The sequence below is a fragment of the Arachis hypogaea genome, chromosome 13 (genome assembly GCF_003086295.3).
Source record: "Arachis hypogaea cultivar Tifrunner chromosome 13, arahy.Tifrunner.gnm2.J5K5, whole genome shotgun sequence".
In the NCBI taxonomy this organism is placed as follows: domain Eukaryota; kingdom Viridiplantae; phylum Streptophyta; class Magnoliopsida; order Fabales; family Fabaceae; genus Arachis; species Arachis hypogaea.
This window is the reverse complement of record NC_092048.1, coordinates 7,149,757-7,172,047: the sequence shown is the minus strand read 5'-3', so window position 1 is coordinate 7,172,047 and position 22,291 is coordinate 7,149,757. Positions and strand designations below refer to the sequence as shown.

The 22,291-nt window shown below is 31.0% G+C and overlaps 1 protein-coding gene across 1 annotated transcript; it reads left to right on the top strand.

Annotated features, from left to right (window-relative positions):
- Nucleotides 1-3,353: 3,353 nt before the first annotated feature.
- LOC112732520 (DNA-directed RNA polymerases II, IV and V subunit 6A-like) lies at nt 3,354-5,929 on the top strand. Its single transcript, XM_025781269.1, has 5 exons — nt 3,354-3,583; nt 3,844-3,895; nt 4,801-4,868; nt 5,360-5,377; nt 5,818-5,929. The coding sequence occupies exons 1-5, from the start codon at nt 3,354-3,356 to the stop codon at nt 5,927-5,929; spliced, it is 480 nt and encodes a 159-aa protein (XP_025637054.1).
- The last annotated feature ends 16,362 nt before the right edge of the window (nt 5,930-22,291 follow it).

The window sequence follows — 22,291 nt, the reverse complement described above, 5'->3', positions numbered from 1 at the left end:
TTTTTCTTATAATTAAAATGAAATATTTTCTATAAAACTAAAAAAAATGTTAAATACTTGTATTGATGCATCCACGGTTGATTTTGTGCCTCTAGAGCTTGTACTTATTCTCCAACTTATCGACTTTATTCTTATACTGCTATCATGTAAGACATTTCGTTAATTATTTATCTTTAACCTTACGGTAGGACTAAATTGAAGCTAAATAAAACTTTTTTGGATTCAAATAGAACACTTTAAACTTTAAGAACCAAAATAAGATTATACCCAAATTCAAAGGACTAATTTAATACTTTACTCTAAAATAATTTTGTTAAGTTTAGACTAATTTAATTAGATTTAATTACCAAAAACACTTGAATATATAACTAGACTGTTTTATATAATACCAATTATAAAATCTTAGGTAAAATATTCAGCTTAAGATTATTCTAAAATATCTTTGTACATTTCAATTATTTTCTCAATGTAGCATTGGCCGGGCCCCCTTTATATGTAATGATTATCTATTCACCACAAAAAGCGAAAATAAAAATTTTAGAAGCATGAAGCATTATTTGACGATTCCAAAGAAGTTTTGTCCATTTCAATTATTTTCCAACAACATGGGACCTTTTACATGTTATTATTACTATGATGATGACTATCTATTTCACCACAAAAAGAGAAAAATAATTTTTTTTATTAAAGAACATTTCAATTGATTAAAAACTTAAAGTTCAATCTTGAATTAATTTTAAAAAATAAACCTACAATAATATCAATTAATAAAATATTTAATCATACATTACTAAAAACTAGAAACTATTAGACGACGATCCTATATTTATTGCTCACAGTCTCACACTAAAGATAACAAAGGATAAACTCGGCCAATAATCTCTAATCTTTTATAAGCACGCACGAAATATTATTTAACTAGTCCAAAAAAAATTTGTCCATTTCAATTTTTAGGACCTTGATGGTCATAACGAAGTAATAATTTCAACTTAATTAAAAAAAAATTTTAAAAAATAATTTCATGATATGTTATTAGAATTTTTGTACGGTAATTTATAATAGATTTTTTTTTATCAGTAGATTGGACAATTTCTAATTCTAAATACATAACATATTTATACACTCCTCACATATTTTATTATATTTTTTTCTCAATTACAATTTCTAAGATTTAAATTCTAAGACCTTTAAAATAGAAAAAAAGAGATATACCATATGAACTAGTAGGCAATAAACTTATCATGATTTTAATAAACTTACTTGGAGAAAGAGGAATGGACCTTCTAGTGGTTTAGTTCAATACTATCAAAATATATTTAGATAAAAACAAAAATATTTGGATAAAAAACAAAACAAATCCCACGATGCTGAGAGAATAATTGTTTTTTTTTCTTGGGTTTAGACTCCGATGATTGACTTAATACTCAATTTTGTGCTTAAAATTTGAAGTCAAATTTAAATTGTCCCATCAAATTATAATTGGTTCAATTTAGATTCCAAAATTATAATAATAATTCATGTTAGCTCTGAATTAATTTTTGTGAATAATGTATTAATTTTACATGTTAACTTGCTAAAATTTAAATTTTTGCATAGATTTTATGTGGCTAAAATTTATTAGACTTCTTATAAATTTAATTGGCTTTTCAATATTCTTACAAAAACGACAATAACAAGTTCAATTTATAAAATTTGGGTGTCTAAGAGCAGCAATAAAGTTTTTAAAAGCTTAGTCTCGATCACATAGAATTTGAGGGAGGAATCCAAATTACAGCAAATTAATGCACCAAATCAACACGTCGTTAACGAAAATCAGCTCAAGGGTTAATGTGAGTTAAGATTATAAATTCAGAATCATGTCTACCAAAATTTTGAGGATCAAATTGGTTAATTTTATTTTCTCTCAACATTACCAGTTTTTTCCCAATAATTATAGAATTTGTTGTATATAATAAGAGTTGTTTTATGAAACTATATCAACTTGCATGCTTTTTTTTTGGGTGACTAGTTGACTACCAACTTGCATGGTTTGACATTAATTTTGATATATTATTATTATTCAGTAATATATATATATATATATATATATATATATATATATGACTGATTGAAATGCACACAAAAGTTAATACATGATCAAATTATACTAGAAAGAATATGTATGATTTGAGGTATGATTCATCACCGAAGAAAAATGCTAAATGACTAGCGTTTTTTTTTTCTTGTATTTAAATCATTAAGCACTTCTCTATTTTTATTTATTAAAAGTGTCGATTCTAACATTTTTTTCACGAAAGCTCGTTTTGTTCATGTATATTTGATCTGTCTGTATGTAATATACTAATATGTATGCACACACTCCCTGTTATTAGTTATCTACCCACATATATATTAGTTATTTTTTTATTCTTTATTATTTTTCTTCTATAACTATATTTATATATCTGATCAAGTTGAGTACGAGCGAGTTTGATTATAACTAGTAGAGAATCAAAGTACTTTTATGCCATATAATAAGATAGTTTACGCACAACTTTAATTTTAACCATTAGACTATAGTTACACTACAACAGAAGCGGGAGTTAGCGGCGATAAATTTGGGGCAGTTTAAATAAATACCACTATGCTGCAGCGGTTTAATTCCTCAGCCACCATATCATTTGATTTATGGCAGATTTGGAACAAACTGTCGAAATTATCATCTATCTTATTATATTAGATAAAAAGAAAAAAAAAAACCCAATTTTTATTAGAGAAAAAAAACTCCAATCTTCATTTTCATTTTCTTTGTTACATCTAGCGAAACTCTCCATTCTTCTTCTTCTCTATCTCAGTCGAGAGATACCTAGGTTCCTTTTCCCTCTTTTCTCGAATGGCGTCATCACGGCTTCCTCCGTCGAAATCGGCTGACCTGGACCTCACAATCGTCTCAGCCAAGCACCTAAAAAATGTGAACTGGAAGAACGACGTTCTCAAACCCTACGTCGTGTTCTGGGTCAGCCCTGTTCACCGATTGGCCACTAAATCCATCTTCCTCTGTCTAGTGTCGTGCTTTCGTGCTTCTTCCACGGTGCATGAAACCCATACTCCTTCATCCACGGTGTGTGAAACCCCTAATCTCCGATCCACCCTGTGCCTCTGTGTGGTTGTGGAGTCGCGCGGCTGCCATCCGTCCTTATCTCCCCGGCGTCGACCTTTCACCTCTTCGCCACAGTTCATGAAACCCATGTTTCCCCTTATATCTCCTATTAGTTGGGGTTAATTGTGTCTTTTTAGAGTTAGGGATTTGAATGTACTGAATTTGATTTGTGCTTTCTGTTTTTAATTTATACAAGTATATATGGTTATGGAACATGGGATTGAATGATTCAATGAAATTTATTGGTGGATTCTTTGATTTTGATGGGCAGGAGGAGGCAGAGGAGGATGTTGATAACAATAAAAATGAAGACATAACTGGAGAGCCTCTTGAGATCGATGACAAGGAAGATGAACAACCAGTGGAGTGGCCTCGAAAGAGTTCGAAGTACATGACCAAGTGCGAGCGTGCCCGGATTCTGGGTACCCGTGTTCTCCAAATCAGGTTTCATTCTAACTCCCTGATATTTAGGGTCTGTGTAGCTTTAGAAAGAATTTGTTGTGTTCAATATTTACCACAAGAATGCCATCTCATGGTTCGTTTATCTTGCAATCAGTAAGCAGATTTGGGGATAAAAAAATGAGATGGTAGTTTTGCAGTTAGAATTGAAAATAGAAGATGAAAAAGAATTAACCTTAGGGTTAAGGTTTTGCTTATTATTTTTTTCTTTGTGATGACATAAAATGCTCCTTCTTAAATGGCAGTATGAATGCTCCTGTTATGGTGGAACTGGAGGGAGAAACTGATCCACTTGAGGTAATACACTTACTTTTATGTTCTTTTTACTTGATCTTTGCTTTCTTCTTGTAATGTTACGATATTTGAGTACATTGTGACTTTGTGAGTGTTTTCATTGCTGAATTTGTTATGTTAGATGACAAATATTAGATCTCCAAATATGTGTTAGTGTGGTCATATCCCCTAACATTTCATTAAGAATCTTCACGACACTGACCACCTTAATGCTTTTTTTGTCAATTTCGATATCCTTGAAATGCATATTATAGTATTTAGGTTCTTGCCCTGTAGTTTGTTATACAGTTGTACAAATAAGTTGCTAATACACAGATGCATAGATTGTTCATATAGTAGCTCAAATTTCACCAGACATTGGTTTATCTTGATCTATCACGTCCCATGTGTTTCTCTTGTTTTTATGTTTGGCATGTAAACAAGTTTTACTGTCATTGCATGCCTTCTCCTAGCCTTTCCCTTGAAATATAAGTTCTCAACTTTAGATATTACACCATAAATTATAGTTTTTAATTCAGTTTGATGATGACATGGTTATTTTAATATAGAAATGTAGAACTATGGATTTTATTTTGATCTGCAATGAGTAGAATTTTATAAGTTATTTGGAGCAGGTTTGTTTGCATTGAATATGCCATGCTGCACATTCTCTTTGTTCTTATGTTATCCTTATTTGTTAATGTGCTGCCAACAGCTTTGATATTTCCTCTAGTTCTGAGCATTCTTTCATAGGTCTAGTTCCAACTATTTTCGTTATATTAATTATTGAAGATACATATTTTGTTTGAGCTCCTCTGTGGTTTCTTCCTTTTACTTAATCAGTCGTTTGATTGCACTAGCTTTGGATTTATTTGAACTTTTACCTAGATCATATTTATAATCTCTTGTTTATTCTCTTAATGTATTAGATTGCTATGGAAGAGCTTCGAGAGTGGAAGATACCCTTTACCATCCGTCGCTACTTACCCGATGGAAGGTAACTACATAATGCATTTCCCAAGTTTTGGGACCTGATTTTTCTTGTTTACGTCTTCTTGCAAGCCATTGTAAGATCTCAATTGTAATAGACTCAAAATGGAATTAACAGCGGATTGAAGGCAAGTAATTAATTAGCTAATGAAATTAACAATTATGAATCCTTTGTGAATTTCAAGAACCAGAACATACTTTGGTCTATGTTGTTGTGTGTAATAAGTAAAAACTCCATAATTAATTGGACTAGGATAGCTATGTATATCTCAATAACGACAACATAATCTTAAGAATAGGCACCAAATGGCAATTGTTGAATTTGTATGATGTTTAAGTTATCTGTTAATAAAGCAGAAGATTTCATGGAAAACTATATTTGCATGATAATTTTACAAGTCCAACCCTGCTTATATTTTTATGATAATTTTACAAGTCCACCTCCTTTTTAAACAAACCTGTTTCTTTTTTTTTTTCTTTTTTTTTTCCCATTGGCAGGCACAAGGCCTACCGGCTGTAACTGTAACTGTAGGGCCTTGACAAAAGGTAACTACTTTTATCTGGCTTATACTTTATTGAGATCCATAGTAAGGGGCTTGGTTGCAAATTTTCTTATGGCATAAATGTTTGTGTGGGTGCGTGAGCAAAGAGAAAACATGGAATTTACATCCTTGTGGTTTTATCATTTATTATGGATATTTTGTTAGTATTCACTTATGGTTTGTTCTTTTTGGTTTGATTTATTCTGAATTTTCTTTCTATGAACTTTGAAATTGGTTTAGCTCGTTTTTTGTATCCATTAATTGTTTTGCTTCATCGATGAAGGAAAAAAAAAGCTCAATAGAAAATCTGTCTTGTATATTTAATTTCCATCAGTAAATTATATACCATGATGCTGTTGTGTTGTGTGCTGCTAAATTTTCATTTCAAAGCTTATGAGATTCTGTTGAATGTAGAACATTGGACAAAACTATTTCAAACTTGGATACGGAGTTAGCTTCTGCAAAGGCAGCTCAGGAGTCAATTCGCAATAGCGCTTCTCTATCAGAAGATATAAAAGCAACTTAATCAACTCCTAAGAGAAGGTACGTCATGGTCATAGGAATCAACACTGCTTTTATTAGCAGGAAAAGAAGAGACTCTGTCCACCAATACTGGTCATGTGTAAACTATGTTATTTCTCTTTTGTAATTTCTATAATTTTGTAATTAGTTATAGGAAGAGAAATGCTTAAATTATATCATGATTGCAATTTCTAAATGTAAAACTAGAGATTGGGTAAAAGAACTCTTTGTGGATTGATTTTGTAGGATCATGTTGAAGGCTATCAGCAAACCAAATGTATCTTTAAAATTAAAAAAAAAATCAACATTTTTTAAAAGGAAAATCTAATTTTTTTTTTTAAAATTGTATTGAAATTAGCGGCGGTTTTAACCGCCGCAAACAATTCTAATAGGAATATGTCTGAACATTGTGGCAGTTTGAAACCGCCGGTAAAAATGAACTGAATTATAATACATGTATATCGCGGCGGTTTAAGACTGCCGCTAAATTAGTTACCGCAAAATACTGATTCAGCGGCAGTTATACCAGCGGTTGCTGAAAACCGCTGCGGAATCATCTCCCGGCGCCAATATCCATGGCGGTCTAATAAACAGCCAACATTTGATTTTGCGGCGGTTTAAAACCGCCGTTAATAAAAAAACCGCCGCGATGTCGCGCCTCTCTTGTAGTGTTAATTTTGTATTTTTATATTATATAAATATATATTTATTTTATGTAAAAAATAGGATTTGACGTGCTTGAAATGCCGGACATGATACTAGTATATATAATGATTGAAAAAATATAGGTAGACAATGAAAATGTTAAACAATGTGAACAATGTATATATTGGATATTTAATTTATTAGGTGGGCAGATGGTTATTCTAATATTATGATTTAGGTAAGTAATTTAAAGTGTAATGTGCTTTATTTATATTGGGCTAATTTTAAAGCCCATTGTTCATGTTGTTCAAAAAAGTCATTGGTTACCTAGCATCATCCATAATGATTTTACCAACAAAATATTATTATTCAATGAGTATGAAGCATGCAAATTCTAATTAAGATCTGTTAATTCATAAATATAACCTCTTATTTTTAGATCCCATCCAAGAAAGTTACTACACACAAGTTACTACACATTTTTGTTTTTCAGCATGGTATGAATATTATCATTGTTGTAAGCAGTAGCACTTGGTCTTGGCTCAAATTCATTGTTCTTCAGCATGCCATGAATGTTGTCATGGTTGTAAGCAGTAGCACTTGGTCTTGGCTCAAATTCACTGTTCGTCAGCATGGCATGAATATTATCATTGTTGTAAGAAGTAGCACTTGGTCTTGGTTCAAATTCAATGTTTTTCAACCTAAAATGAATATTGTCATTGTTGTTGGTTGTAATACTTGAACTTTGTTCAAAATCTTCTAGAATCATCTCTTTTTCCATAATCACCTTCTTCTCTTCACATTTCTGCTTATTCTCAACCTTCACTTGGAGAAGGCTTTGAAATCCTTCTACCATTCCTGATGGGTCTTTTCTTGATTCCACAGAAGCAACAAACTTATCCACAAAAAATTATGAGAAGAAGATCAATACTATTACTATCGCAACTTTATTAAAATTTCCACGGTAGAATTATTTATGCATGAATTGGGATATAATATAATAATGAAGCATATAATGACTAGAGAATAGAAAAAGAAAAGTGTATATGCTATGTTCCTCGTATTATTTCATCAAACCTTATTCTCGTCTTATATATTCATCACTCTAATACGTTACTATTGTGTGTGAATTATTTATTGATGTGAATGAAGGAGTATAGAAGGCGAGAACAAATAAGTTAAGAAAAATGTTACATATACAAGTTAAGTCTTTTTATCAACTAAATTCAATTTAGTTGAATAATAAAATTTTGACTATGTTATATTTATATTAAAATTAGCTACTAAAGTTAGTTATAAATATAAAATATATCTTAAAATATAAATACTATTAAAAATAAATTAAATCACATATATATTTATATATAAATATAGTGACAACTGATTTTAATGATCGATTTTAATGTACGAATAACATTTTTATAAAATTTAGGCAAATGACTAAGTGAAAACGATAATAAAAATAATTTTTATTGATATTAAATAAATTTAATTAAATTTAATTGACAAAAAAAATTTGTACATGTAATATTACTCGTAAGTTAAAGACAATAATGAAGTAGTACATTATTATCATAATGAAAAGTGCAAAAGAATGAACGAGAAGGAAAGCATACCAAAACGAAGAAGAGAAGGGAGAGGAAAGCAAGAGTAGTTGGCTTCGTCATTGTTATTTTCAAGTCCCACTATTTCTATTCCTTTGTTTGTAGTATGTATGTGGAATCAGAGGTTATCTCATCATCTATTTATAGGCGATAATAAGCAGCATATGATGGAATAGCATATATATTATTGGATGACTCGTATTTTTTTTTTCTCAAATATAGTAGGTTATATTTCATTAATTATTGAAAAATGAAATATAAAGATGTCTAAAAGCAGGACAGCATAATGAAAGGTGGGGATTTCCCAAAAACACTACACTGAAGGTATTCATCCAACGGTGCGTGGTCGAAAAACGAAGAAAAATCTTAAAGAAGAAAGAATGATAAATCAAATTGAATGCAACTAAGAGCTTGCCTCATGGAGATGACGACCTAAACTGGGAGTTCTTTGGATTTCACGGAGCAACTTGACAGAGCTTGCTAGAATGGCAGACGGCATTGAAGTAGAACCTTCAAAAATTAACTGATTGCGAGCTTTCCAGCAGTTCCAGCAAATGATGGCAAGCAATTAAGGATTACGGTCAGCATTCTTCAACGGATTAAGCATCTCTGTTGATGCAGTCCACCATGTCCAAAAGTCGTTAGGACTCTGAGGGGGAAGACAGTCACGAAGATAACTCTGAGACCATACATCTTTAATTCTAGAGCAATCGATCAAACAATGAGTGACTGTTTCGGTTGCTTCATGCCAGCAGGGGCATATTTGTGATATAGATAGGATGTGGTGATGAATCTGAGCAAGCACCGGAAGCCGGCCATGGAGAACTTTCCAGATAAATAGCTTAATTTTGTGAGGCAAGTTCAACTTCCATAGCTCAATCCACGGTTTTTTCTGCTGCATATAATTAGGGCAAAGCTCCAGAGACGGATGGTAAAATAAATAGCCAATTATATAACCTAAAGCTGTATTATATTGCTTGGATTTGTTCAAATCCCATTGCAATTTGTCCCTACTCTGCTGAATTTTAACTGACAAAATCCTGTTTGCAACGTCTTGGGGAAATAATTCTTGAATGAGATTCTGATTCCAATTCCTATCTTCAATAATTAGATCTTTAACTCTTGGAACCAACTCAAAAATAGCCTGTATATTTGGCATGTCAGAAATCATTAAAGGATACAGAGGAGGCAGCCAAGGATCCTCAAAGATTCGGATATTCTTTCCAGTACCCACAGCCCAATTAAGACCTTTTTCAACAATCTTTCGGCCTTCCAATATGCTCCTCCATCCCCAAGAAGGTAAGACTCCAATTTCTGTCGTTATAGCATTACCATTGCTAAAGTATTTACCTCTTAGGATTTTGGATAATAAGGAAGTAGGCTGTGTTACGAGTTGCCAAAACTGTTTGCCTAAAAGCGCCAGATTTTGGATTCTGAGATCTTAAAATCCAAGGCCTCCTTATTTTCGTGGGCGAGTCATAGTGTCCCAGCTAATCCAAGCCATCCGCCTTTCAGAACCTTTTTGTCCCCACCAGAACTGAGAAAGTAGAGAGTGAATTTTCAAAATTAAACCATCAGGCAACTTGAAGCAATACAATGTATAAATAGGAATAGTTTCTCCCACTGCTTTAAGCAATACGTGTCTACCACCCGACGATAGAAGATTGCGCTTCCACCCTTGGATTCTTTTCCGAACCTTTTCTTTGACCATACTAAAAGAAGCTTTTTTCAATTTAGAGACTGTAGAAGGCAAACCAATGTATTTATCCTGAGCCCCAATGTGATTAATATTCATAGAGTTAGCCAGTAGTGTACGAGTAGTGGAGGGAGTGTTGTGGCTAAAGAATACAGCAGATTTATTAAGATTTACCCTCTGACCACTGATGCTTTCATAAGAATTCAATAAATGCAGGATATTTGAACATGCTTCAGGATTAGCCTTACAGAATAAGATGAAATCATCAGCAAAGTTGAGGTGGTTGACCTTGGGACATCGCCTATGTATCTGAAGATCCTGAAGTAGTCTGTTTTGTTCTGCCTTGTGTAGCAATAAGGAGAGACTTTCTGCACAAAAAAGAAAAAGATAGGGAGATAGAGGATCTCCTTGTCGAATATCTCTATTTGGTTTGAAGAAACCATAAGGTTGTCCTTCCACAATAACAGAATAAGAAACAGTTGTCACTAATTCTCGAATCCACATGATCCACCGTGAGTCAAAACCAAACTTCTCCAATATAAACTAAAGAAAGTGCCATTCCACCCTATCATATGCCTTACTCATATCTAATTTTAGCGCCATTTCATTTTCGAGTCCCCTTTTTTTGTTCTTCAAGTAATGCATACACTCGTGAGCAATTAGGATATTATCAGAGATTAATCTGCCTTTAATAAAAGTACTCTGCGTAGGGCTAATTAGTCTATTCATTATACCCTGAAGTCTATGTACAAATACTTTGGAGATAATCTTGTAAAAGACTGAAGATAGGCTTATTGGTCTTACCTAAGTCATATCTTTAGCATCAGAAATCTTGGGAATAAGACAGATCTGAGTGTGGTTAAAACCCTTTAAAATTTTGCCCCCTGAAAAGAAGCTCTTAACTGCTCGAAACACATCACCACTAAGTATGTTCCAGAAGCTTTGAAAAAATTTTGCTGTCATACCATCATCTCCTGGAGCACTTTGAGGATGAATGCTAAATGTTACACGTTTCACTTTCTCCATAGTCACTGGTCTTTGAAGCCTACGGTAATGTAAGCTATAACCTTAGGTTCAAAATCAGTAAACAGAGGTTCAGGATTCTCATGACAAGTGGAGAAAAAGATGTCCTTGAAATAAGATTCAGCCACAGAAGCAATACCAGCATTTGAAGTAGCTACTTCACCATCCCTGCCAGTTAGTTGCCAAATTCTATTCCTTCGGGTTCGATTTCTAAATTTCTGATGGAAGAAAGCTGTATTCTGGTCACCGGATTTGAGCCATTTGACTCTAGACTTATCTTTCCAATAAGATTCCTCATTTTGCAATGCTTTTTCAAGTTTGTCCTCTATTTCTGAAATGATGTTGCATCCATGAATTCCCGCTAAACGAAGTTCCTCTAATACAGACTGTAGTAAATCAATCTCCACCTTTGAATTAGATCTGTGTTCTTGCTGCCATCTGACAATCTTATGCCAACAACACTTTATCTTTTGAGCTAGGATATACATGGATGAACCATCAATCTGTTCGTGCCAAACCTCTCTAACAATCTGCCTTATTTCATCATTGGAACACCATCTTTCTTGGAATTTGAATCGGCGTTTAGATCTCTCAGTTCTCGGATTAGAGTCTAAGAAAAAGAGGGGAGTGATCCGAGCCTAATTTTGATAGTCTAAGAACCGTTGCATTGGGATAGAGTTGCTGCCAATCAACTCCTACCAGGAATCGGTCCAGTCTTTCTTGTATCAACTCATCATCCCCCTGTCTATTCGACCAAGTGAATGGTCTTCCGACCATACCAATATCAATCAGAGAATTATATCAATAAAACTGTTAAAGGTTTCAATAGAAGAAGGAGATTTAGCACCCCCACCTGCTTTCTTCAATTGATTAGAAATGGCATTAAAATCACCCATTAACACAATCTTACCATCGAACTGTTGGGTGACTGAAGTTAATTCAGCAAACTGAGCCATTCTATGTTGATCATTTGAACTGAGATAAACACCTAGAACACCATAGGGATCATTAGAACCTGCTGTCAGAACTGATGCGACAATGAAGAATCTACCATGATGTAAAATCTGAACAGTGCAACTATCCCTCCATGCCATTGCCAAACCCCCTGATAATCCATCCGGATCCACAATAAACCATTCCTTGAAACCACAAGATCTTAGTTTTCCTTCAACTTGTCGAGATTGATTTTTTATTTCACAGATAAAACCAACTTCGGGGGAGTAGGATTTGCAAATCCCTTTAAGATTGTGGATTGTCAGGGGTCTCCCCAAATCCCGATAATTCCACGAGAGCAGTTTCATATTTATTTGGGTGCCACTTGAAGGCTGGCACTTAAACCATTGAAAATTCAAAAAAAGAATTTTATTTCGATGTAAACAAATAATATTTTATTTTGGTATAGGTCCAACAAATTATTACAGAAATTGTATTTAGTCCTTAAAAAGTTCTGTAAATTGATTTTAGAAAGCTCAAATTAAATTGTTATGTATTTGGACTGACTTAGAAATAAGACAATATTAGTGAGTAAAAACTAAAATTTACAATATACCAAAAATATATTTAAACTAAAGTATTATTACTAATGTATCAAATTTTATTCATATAAGTTATGAGTTCAACTAAACTTCAATTTTTAATAGTTAATAATATCAACTCATTTTTATAATTCTAAAGTTTAAATTCTAAACTCAAAATCTTATATTATAAATCTTAAATTTTAAATTTAAATTCTAAATCTTTCAAAAAAAAAGGATTTCAAAAAATAAATTTACAATAAAAAAGTTGACTAATATTTAAAAGTTTATTCCCTATATTTCTTCTTTAAATCATCATTGAATTTAACAACAAGGATATAGTTATTAATGGCAAGTTAACCAGCTTCTTAACAAGAGTATCAAGGTACAATCTTAATATAACACTGTTATTTGGGTAAAGTATATTTTTCTAAAATTTATGATTTTTTTTAAATATTTCTAATGTATATAATTTTATTCAATTTTATTCCTAATATTTTAGGTTCATTCAATTTTATTCATAATGTTTTTTATTTGTGTCAAAGTTATCACTGAATATTTTTAATTTTATCTCTAACATTTTTTATGGAATTAGCATTTAGGAATAATTTTGACACAAATAAAAAATATTAAAATAAAATTAAATAAAATTAAATAAATATATTTTTTTAAAAAATCACAAACATTAAAAAATATATATATACTCTACTCGTAGTCAAATAATGCATAATGTAATTAATGTCAAGAAAGCCTTCTAATATAATAGTGGATGCTCGAGAGAGACTGAGTGCTATCGATCTCGCAACAATATTTAATTTGTAGTAGAAATATATATCCTAATAACATAAACTCTTCAAGAAAAATGCCCTATAGGATGGTAATAAAACAGGCTTAATTAAGTATTTTAATCCTCATGCGTATAATTTTGGTCCATCATTATTTAAATTTTAGATTTGTTCGTAATTTTTTCAGAAAAAAACTCAATAAAATAAGGTAGCTACCATATATATAAATTACCAAGAAAGCAAATTAAATTAAAATCACAAGATTTATTTAGGTTTAATTACTCTGTTGGTCCCTATAGTTTCGTAAAATTTTTAATTTGGTCTCTATACTTTTTTTTCTTTTTAATTGGGTTCCTCCACCAATTTTTTTTCAATTAAGTCCCTCATAGTAATAATTGACTTAATTTTATAGGGATCCAACTAAAAAAAAATTGGTACAGGACCTAAATAAAAGAAAAAAAAATTATAGGGACCCAATTAAAAAAAAAATTTGGTGTAAGAACTCAATTAAAAAAATATAGGGACCTAATTGAAAATTTTGTGAAATTATAAGAACAGCAGAGTAATTATTTACACCAACCAATATACTAGATCTAACAAGACTACATCTCCAATCATATCTCTTCTCTGACAATCAATATCATCAACAATCAAATGCTGTACCACCTTTTATAGCTAGGTTACCAATTATTTATGTCAATACTTTTTTGTAACCTCTCAGTCTCTCACTATATCATAGTAGGATTTTAGCCACTATTTTTTAATGGTTTTGTGACGATTTTAAACTGCCGTTAAACAATTTAGTGATATCCACCTTCCTTCAAGAAGCTGGCAAACAATTTTGCAGTAATTTTCAACAACTGCCAATATAACCGTCCCTAACAAAATAACTGATTTTGTGGCCTGATCATTTATAACTCGAAGCCAAACGCACCACACACTTACTAAGTAATCATTCATAAACAACAAATATATTTTCAACATTTTTAATAGGAAAAGTCTAGGGGGCCAGCAGTTTTGTTGAATTTTGGCCAGCATGTAGCCAGCAGAGAAAGGTGAGTCATTGGATGAAATCTCACACCAATCTCACACCATTAGATCATCATTGATGGTTATTTAATGGCTACCAATCACAAAAATTGCTGGCCCCCTAGCATTGCTCTTTTTAATATCCTTTTTAGACAATACACACTAAATATTAACTCAGACAACTAAATCGAACCAGATAAATAAAACCCTGATTTTATCATCTCTATTTTAAATATTATAACTGAATAAATTTTAAAATGTTGCAAATAAAATTGGAAAATTTTTAATTTTAAGAATAAAATGAAAGTTTTGACCAGGTCACAAAGCTAAGGTTGATCGAGTGTATAAATTTTGCTTACGATTTGAACGCTGATTATATCATCTCTGTTTTACACTATAAATGTTTTACATAAAAATTAGGTTTAATTATTCTGTTGGTCCTTATAGTTTTGCGAATTTTTTAATTAGGTCCTTATATTTTTTTTCTTTTTAATTGGGTCCTTGCACCAAAATTTTTTTCAATTGAGTCTCTACACTTTTTTTTTATTTGAGTTTCTACACCAATTTATTTATTTTTAGTAGGGTCCCTATATAATTAAGCTAATTACTACTAAGAGGGACCTAATTGAAAAAAAAAATTGGTGTAAGAACCCAATTAAAAAAATATATATAAAGACTTAATTAAAAATCTTGCAAAACTATAGAGACCAACAGAATAATTAAAACTAAAAATTCAAATACGCAACATGCTTCATGCAAAAGATTTCTTATGATATGTGATGTGGGGGCCTTCGGGATGCACTAAGTTGTCTTCATTTTCTATCGATTTGAATTAAATACAAATTAAAGCAGCATCAAATGCATTATCAAATATCAAGTCACCAACAGGCTGAGAAATCGTACAATCATATACACATGATGACTAAATAAGATTTGGTGGGACTTTTCGATCAAAAGATTTTCTTCAAAAAATTAATACGATTGACGAATTTACTATAAATTTCACAAAAATAAAAAAGTTGAAATGGGCTTACGGTAATAACTAATTAAATTTTTTACTATTATAATATAAAAAGAATTTTAAGTATATCAAATATACTAGTGTTGTAATAACTTAACCGTGGATCATAATTATAAAAAATATATATAATATATATTAATTAAATCAACTATTAAAATTATTAAAATATTGGTGTTCTGAATATATTTAAAAAATTTTCTATAATATATATTTGCAGATTATAAATATTACATACAGAATTGGACATTATAATTTATAAATGTGTTTGCAATATATTCTCTACTATATTAAATGGCATAGTTATATTGCTTGATTATTGATTATATACCAAGTATTTCCTTTTAATGATTAATTACCAGTATAAATGATTATTCACACATGAAAAAGAGAGAGAAAATTATACCTTTTTAGCGCGTGCGTGTTTCGTTTTCACTTTTTTTTTTGTTTTCGTTTTTTATGTTTGTAGTTTTGTACCTAGGAAGAGTATCAATAATATTCAAATCGTGCATGATGTAATGTTCGGAAAGCCTTCTAATAATGGTCGACAACAATATATAATTATTGGTAGAGATATCCCAACATAAACTAACGCTCCAAAAAAGAGCGATGTCCTAACACAATACAAACTTGCTATGGTTTCAGTATTAATTAATTTACATTAATTAATTAAGTACTGATCCATGGTTAGGTGATAAAATGGGCTTAATTAATTGTACTATTTCACGTAATCCATTAAATAAAATTCTACTAGTATTTGCCAAGTGAAATAGACTGATTCCAGAGGTTAAATGAAGGCTTTTTTACCTAAATAAGAAAAAAAAAAACAGAATTACACAAATTCACTAAATTAAATTTTAATACATGAATATCTTCTTTTTATAGTTATATAAATCGTTTCAAGATACTTAATTTTATGTTTTAACGTAATACACCATATTTTGAGATGATTTATATCCAAAAATTGATCAAGGATCGAATGTTAATTGCTACAAAGAGAAATGTTTTCAAATTACACATTAATCGTTCTAGAATGAGAGGGTTTATATATATTTCAGAAAGTTAACACTACAACAATTCTGGCAGATATCGGCGAAAATTTTGTGGCGGTTTTTATAAAACCCCGCAAAACAACAACCTGCGGCACATATAGCGGCAGTTATTGGTTGGGACTGCAATCAGAACAATATTTAACGGCGGTTTTTCTCAAACCGCCGCTATATTTCAATCAGACTTATATTTAGCGACGTCTTTTCGAAAACCGCCGCTATATGTAACGTCGGGTGAGTTATTGTTTTACATTTTGCGGCGGTTTTGTTTAAACCGCCGCAAAATGCGTATTACCAAATATTGCAATGTTTTCTTTAGTAATAACCATCTGGGTATAATCTAGTTAAGTAAACACTACTATTTTAAGCTACATATGTTTAAATCATTGTTACTTAAACTCGTAACACTTTTTCTACATTTGTTTTACGTAAAAAAAAATTCACAAGTTAAATAAGCTATATATGTTAACTCATGTTAACAACTTTACCAATAAGATTTTCTTATTTACTTTATTGGCATTTAAATTTGCATTCAAACATTGATGTAAAAGACGAAAATAAAATCATACTCTGAACTAATTAAAAATCAAACATTTTCTAAAAATAATAATTATAAATATTTTCTATAAAATATTAAAAATAATAATTAAAAATATTTTCTACAAGTCATTAAAAATTCAAAATTTTATAATTTTATCAAAATTATAATTTTAAATTATAATTTTTTTATTTTAATAATTTGTTGAGTATTTATTAAAATAAAAAATTTAAAAATTTTTTAATAACAATCTTAACTTGTATTTTTAGATATAAGAATTCATAATAACTAAATTTAAAATTAATTAATATTTTATCAAAATTAAATATTAAATAGAATAAAAACATTTTTATATGAAAACCAATCAATCATCTGCATATTATCGTGGTTAATAGATTCAATAATGCTAACTGACTAATAAAATATAATTTTTTGGCAAATATTTCACTAATTTTAAATATTAAAGACTAAATTCTAAATCTTAATAAATATTTTTAGATAATAATTTATTTTTAATAATTTATAAAAAATATTTATAATTAGTATTTTTTATTTATGATTGAATGTACTCTTTATTGAATTCATTATGGATATTATTAAATGTACTCTTTATTGTACTCTTTATATACGCTTGGATCATATATAAATAGATGTAAATTAATTCGATCAACTATGGTCCAAAATTAATTCGAAGCAGACCCATTCGAATTACTAGGGACATCCTAACGTGCATAATTCGAATCACCCTGATTCGAACTACTCTAAGACTACATGCAAGCATAATTCAAATTGGACAAATTCAAGTGTTGGTTTGTCTAATTCGAATTACATAAGAATGTACTTTTGGGAGATCCTAGTAATATTTTTCAATTTGGTAGAATTGTGTAATTTGGTCCTCCATTTGATTTAATTGTGCATTTTACCTAATATATAAAGTGCCTATAATAACTATGATCAGATATAAAGTATACAACAAAAAATTGTATGGCAATCAATTGTGTTCATATGATATATGTAATTATTAGCGCTATATACATTGAAGAGACATTTGGCTTGGTGGTAACATGACACTGTTAAAGCTTTTCCTTCTTCCAGTGATCCACACGTTGTGGGTCTATTGGTGGAAGTGCGGGTTTAATGATTGAGTCGGTTGGACCACTGGACGATCCGATTTGATTCTAATAAGTATGAAGGGAAATGCTAAAATTTGGCGGCGGTTTAGAACCGCCGCAAAATAAATGTTATTTTCGTTTATTTGCTATTTAGTGGCGGTTGCAAACCGACGCAAAATTAATAGACATTATCCGTTTACCCGCGCCCATCTTCCAGCATTTTATTAAACCGTCGCTAAACGGCTCCAAAAACCGCCGCTAAATGCTGCTTTTATTATAGTGTAAACACATAAGGTGAGACGATTATTTACCTGAGAAAATTAAAACTCAAAGAATTAGGACGATTTAGGCTAAAAAACTAAAACTATAGAGGCAAGGATGATTTATGTGTATAAAAGTAAATCTCAAAACTTAAGATTGAGTAAGCTTAATTCAAATTCAAAAGTTAAATCATTTAGAGGTTTTATCTCTCAGAGATGTGAAACTTATAATATACTTCTTTTACATTCTAGAAACATTATTATTATTATTATTATTATTATTATTATTATTATTATTATTATTATTATTATTATTATTATTATTATGCATGTCAATTGAATCTTAATCATAGTTATAAAAATCAGATCGGATTGATCGGTCAAATCGGTCCAACTATAAATCGTTAGTATAGACAGATCAGTTTGTCTCGTAAATTAAAACCGTTGTCTCTAAAACCGAACATGAGCCTCGGATCGGATAAAAAATTGGTCGGTTCTTCCAAAACAACGATGTTTCGTTCATATTCAAAAAGAAAAATAAAAAAGAAATCACTTCAGTTCAGTAATGAGCCAAGCCCCTTCCCCCCTTCTCCAGAACTCAGAACCAAGGTTTCAGAATCCTAGCCTCTCTTCGTCCGTCCGTTCGTCCTTTCGTCGAGCCACTGCCGCCATCCGTCACACGCAGGGGCTTCTCTTCGTCCGTCGAGCCACTACGCCCCCATTCCCTTCTCCAATCTTCTTCCGTCAACACAACTACTGCGTGTAGCTCTATCCCCTCACTCAACCTCGCAGCTTCTTTGTGGAGCGTCCGTCGTCTTCGTCCTATCTTTTCTCAACTTTTGCTACCTCTGCTCTGCTTCATGCCTCTGTCTCAAACGTCCAGTCTGTCTCTGTTGCAGTTTCCCCCCGGCCATTGATAAATCGCTATTTTACGATTTATTTTGTATTGAATTGAGTGAATTTTATCCATTATTCTCACACTTATTCATATAATTTGCATGTTTTACAATTTCCTTCCTAATTTTTTACTATGATTGAAAACATGCTTCTTTGGCCTTAAATTCGCTAATTTTAATCTTCTCTTATTACCATTCAATGCCGTGATATGTGTGTTAAGTGTTTTCAGGGTTTATAGGGCAGGAATGGCTTAGAGGATGGAAAGGAAGCATGCAAAAGTGGAAGGAACACAAGAAGTTGAAGTTTTGAGAAGCTGGCATCGACACGCACGCGTGGACGACGCGTATGCGTGACTAGTGAAGCAGACAAGCGACGCGTACGCGTGGATGACGCGTACGCGTGGATGACACGTACGCGTGGATGACGCGTACGTGTGACCAGGGATTTGTTCAGCGACACGTACGTATGGCTGATGTGTACGCGTGACGAGCGTCACGTGCTGCAATTTACAGAAAATGCTGGGGGCAATTTCTGGGCTGCTTTGGACCCAGTTTCAGGCCCGAAAATACTGATTAGAGGCTGTAGAATGGAGCTGGATGGGGGAATGAATCATTCACACATTCATTCACATTAGTTAGGTTTTAGATGTAGTTTTCTAGAGAGAGAGGCTCTCCCCTCTCTCTAGGTTTTAGGATTTTTAGGTTTAGCTTTTCTCAAATTCAGATTTCTACCTTACTTTTATTTAGTTTTCTTCTACTTTCATTTGTTCTAGTACTTTAGTTTGTCTACTTCTATCATTGATTCCCTTATATTGCCAATTTAGTTTATGAACTCTTATGTTTCCTTTGATCCATATTAATACAATTTATGTTTCCATATTTATGATTGCTTTCTTTAATTTGTGTTATTGATGCTAGCAATTAGTTGTTTAAATTTAATATTCCTTGTTACTTTTCTATGTTTTTATGTTATGCCTTCTAAGTGTTTGATAAAATGCTTGGTTGGATTTTAAATTAGATTTTTATATTCTTAGCTTGGATTGATCAATTAGACACTCTTGAGTTATCAAAATTCCTTTGTTGATTGGTGATTGAGACTTGCTAGTTGGCTTAGACTTCACTAAATCTAGTCTTTGATTAGGACTTGTGAACTTAAGTTGATTTCGCTCACTTGACTTTCCTTCATTGTTAGAGGTTGACTAAGTGAAAGCAAAAGGCAATTACCATCACAATTGATGATGATAATGAGGATAGGAATTTCAATTCTCAATCCTTGCTAAGACTTTTCTTAGTTGTTATTTTATCTCCTTATTATTTACATTACTTGTTTCTTATCATAAAAACCCCAAAAATACTTTTCCATAACCAATTATAAGTACACTTCCCTGCAATTCCTTGAGAGACGACTCGAGGTTTAAATACTTCGGTTAATTTTATTGGGTTTGCTTAAGTGACAAACAATTTAAATATTGATTGAGGTCTAATTGTAGGTTTAGAATTATACCTGCAACGTAATATTTTTTGTGAAAATTTTTACTGACATTTTTCCTCCGTCAGCCATCAATGGTGCCTCCTTGTTATCCCTATTGGTCGTCGCGGCTAGGTATGTGGTTGTCGATGTCATTGCATTTGCTTTTGCTTCAAACGCTCACTAATTGGGGCTTGTGATTGGAGCTCCTAAGATTTGAGTTATGAAGCTCAAGCGCTCTTGATTTGAGCCTCTAGGCTCTAGCCACTATTTTTCTCTTAATTTAATTCATATATCTTTTCTAAAATTTTATTTCTTTTAGGTTTATCTTATTGATTTTGGTTGTTTATATTGTTTAATTAAACTTGAATGTTTAACTGTGTAGTGTCCTTGATTTGATTATTTTATATTGTTATAAGATAGAAATAAAACTTTTGAAATAAAACAGCCAAAAGAGTGATTGACATAAATCAAAATTTTGATATAGCAGCACAATGCCATTAATGATGTGCAGTTTAATTAATGGGTCCATCTAGTGTACAGATGTGTTTTGGTACAGATTTACAGATTTTTGTTTTTATTTGGTTGTTTATTGATTTAAAAGCGTATCACTAAAAGTGTTGCTTAAAGAGAAAGTGTTACCCTTAATCGTTAACTTGGCTCTGATACCAATTTCACTCTTCATATTTTTCTTCGAATAAGTTTATAATTTTTATAGATTTGAAATAATTTGCAAATTCATACAAAAATGTTGACCATTTCTACTATTACTAGTATTTATAATTCTGATTTCATTTTTATAGTTTTTCAATCTTGTTTTAGTTTATAATATTCTTTTTTGCATGGATTATTGTATATAAAATCTTTTATCTGTTTGTCTTTTTCTTTAATATAATTTCTCAAATCTTCAAAAACTTCTTTTATTTCTACACTTTCTGTTGTTTCTAAATATCTTTTTAATTTTTCAACCTCATTCTCCATTTTTTCTTTCAACAGCTTTAATTATTTTAAGTCATAATATGGTTTTCCAGGCATTTATAAATTTTTTAAGTTTAACTCTAACTTGTTTATATTTATTCTTATTTCTATCCTTTTCATTATAAGGTCATCAATTTCGATCTGAAGATTATTTAATTCCCTTTTATACTCCTTTATTTTACTTTTTAATTTTTTCGCTCTTTTTCTTTTTATTTTATTTTCTGGTCTTTCAATCTTTGTATGCTTCATTATTTATTTTAGGATTTCTGCAAATTCTATCATTGCTTCATCACTATTTTCTAGAGATTCTATTAATTTTTCTAGCTCTTCAACTTCTCTTTTTAACTTGTCATAGATTATTTTTAGAGCTTCAAATGCTCTTTGATTTATTTCAGAAAACTGCAAATAATTCAAACGATTTTCTCTTTCAAAGAGCTCTTGTTTCTTATCTTGATAAGTTACATATATTTCTTCTTTATTTATTGTCATAATTTAGTATTTAGGGTTTCATTTAATTTTTCGACCTTTTTTGTTAATTCTTTTATTTCAGAATTTTCTTCTTTAATCTTTAACTTAGATAAACTTAAAGGGCTATTAATTTTAGATTCTCTTATTTGAAAATTTGATGAAACCAATTTTCCTGATGGTTCTTTTAATAATAGAACTGAGTTTTCAATAGCTTTATATTTTGGTATTTCTGTTTTTACAATTTTCTGAAATAATTCATCGACATAAATTCTTTCTCTGTTTT

Excerpts from the sequence above, each read along its gene's own strand:
- LOC112732520 (XM_025781269.1), top strand. The coding sequence starts at position 3,354 with ATGGGATTGAATGATTCAATGAAATTTATTGGTGGATTCTTTGATTTT. Across the intron at positions 3,584-3,843 it reads ACCCGTGTTCTCCAAATCAG|TATGAATGCTCCTGTTATGG; the intron begins GTTTCATTCTAA and ends CTTAAATGGCAG. Across the intron at positions 3,896-4,800 it reads GAGAAACTGATCCACTTGAG|ATTGCTATGGAAGAGCTTCG; the intron begins GTAATACACTTA and ends TTAATGTATTAG.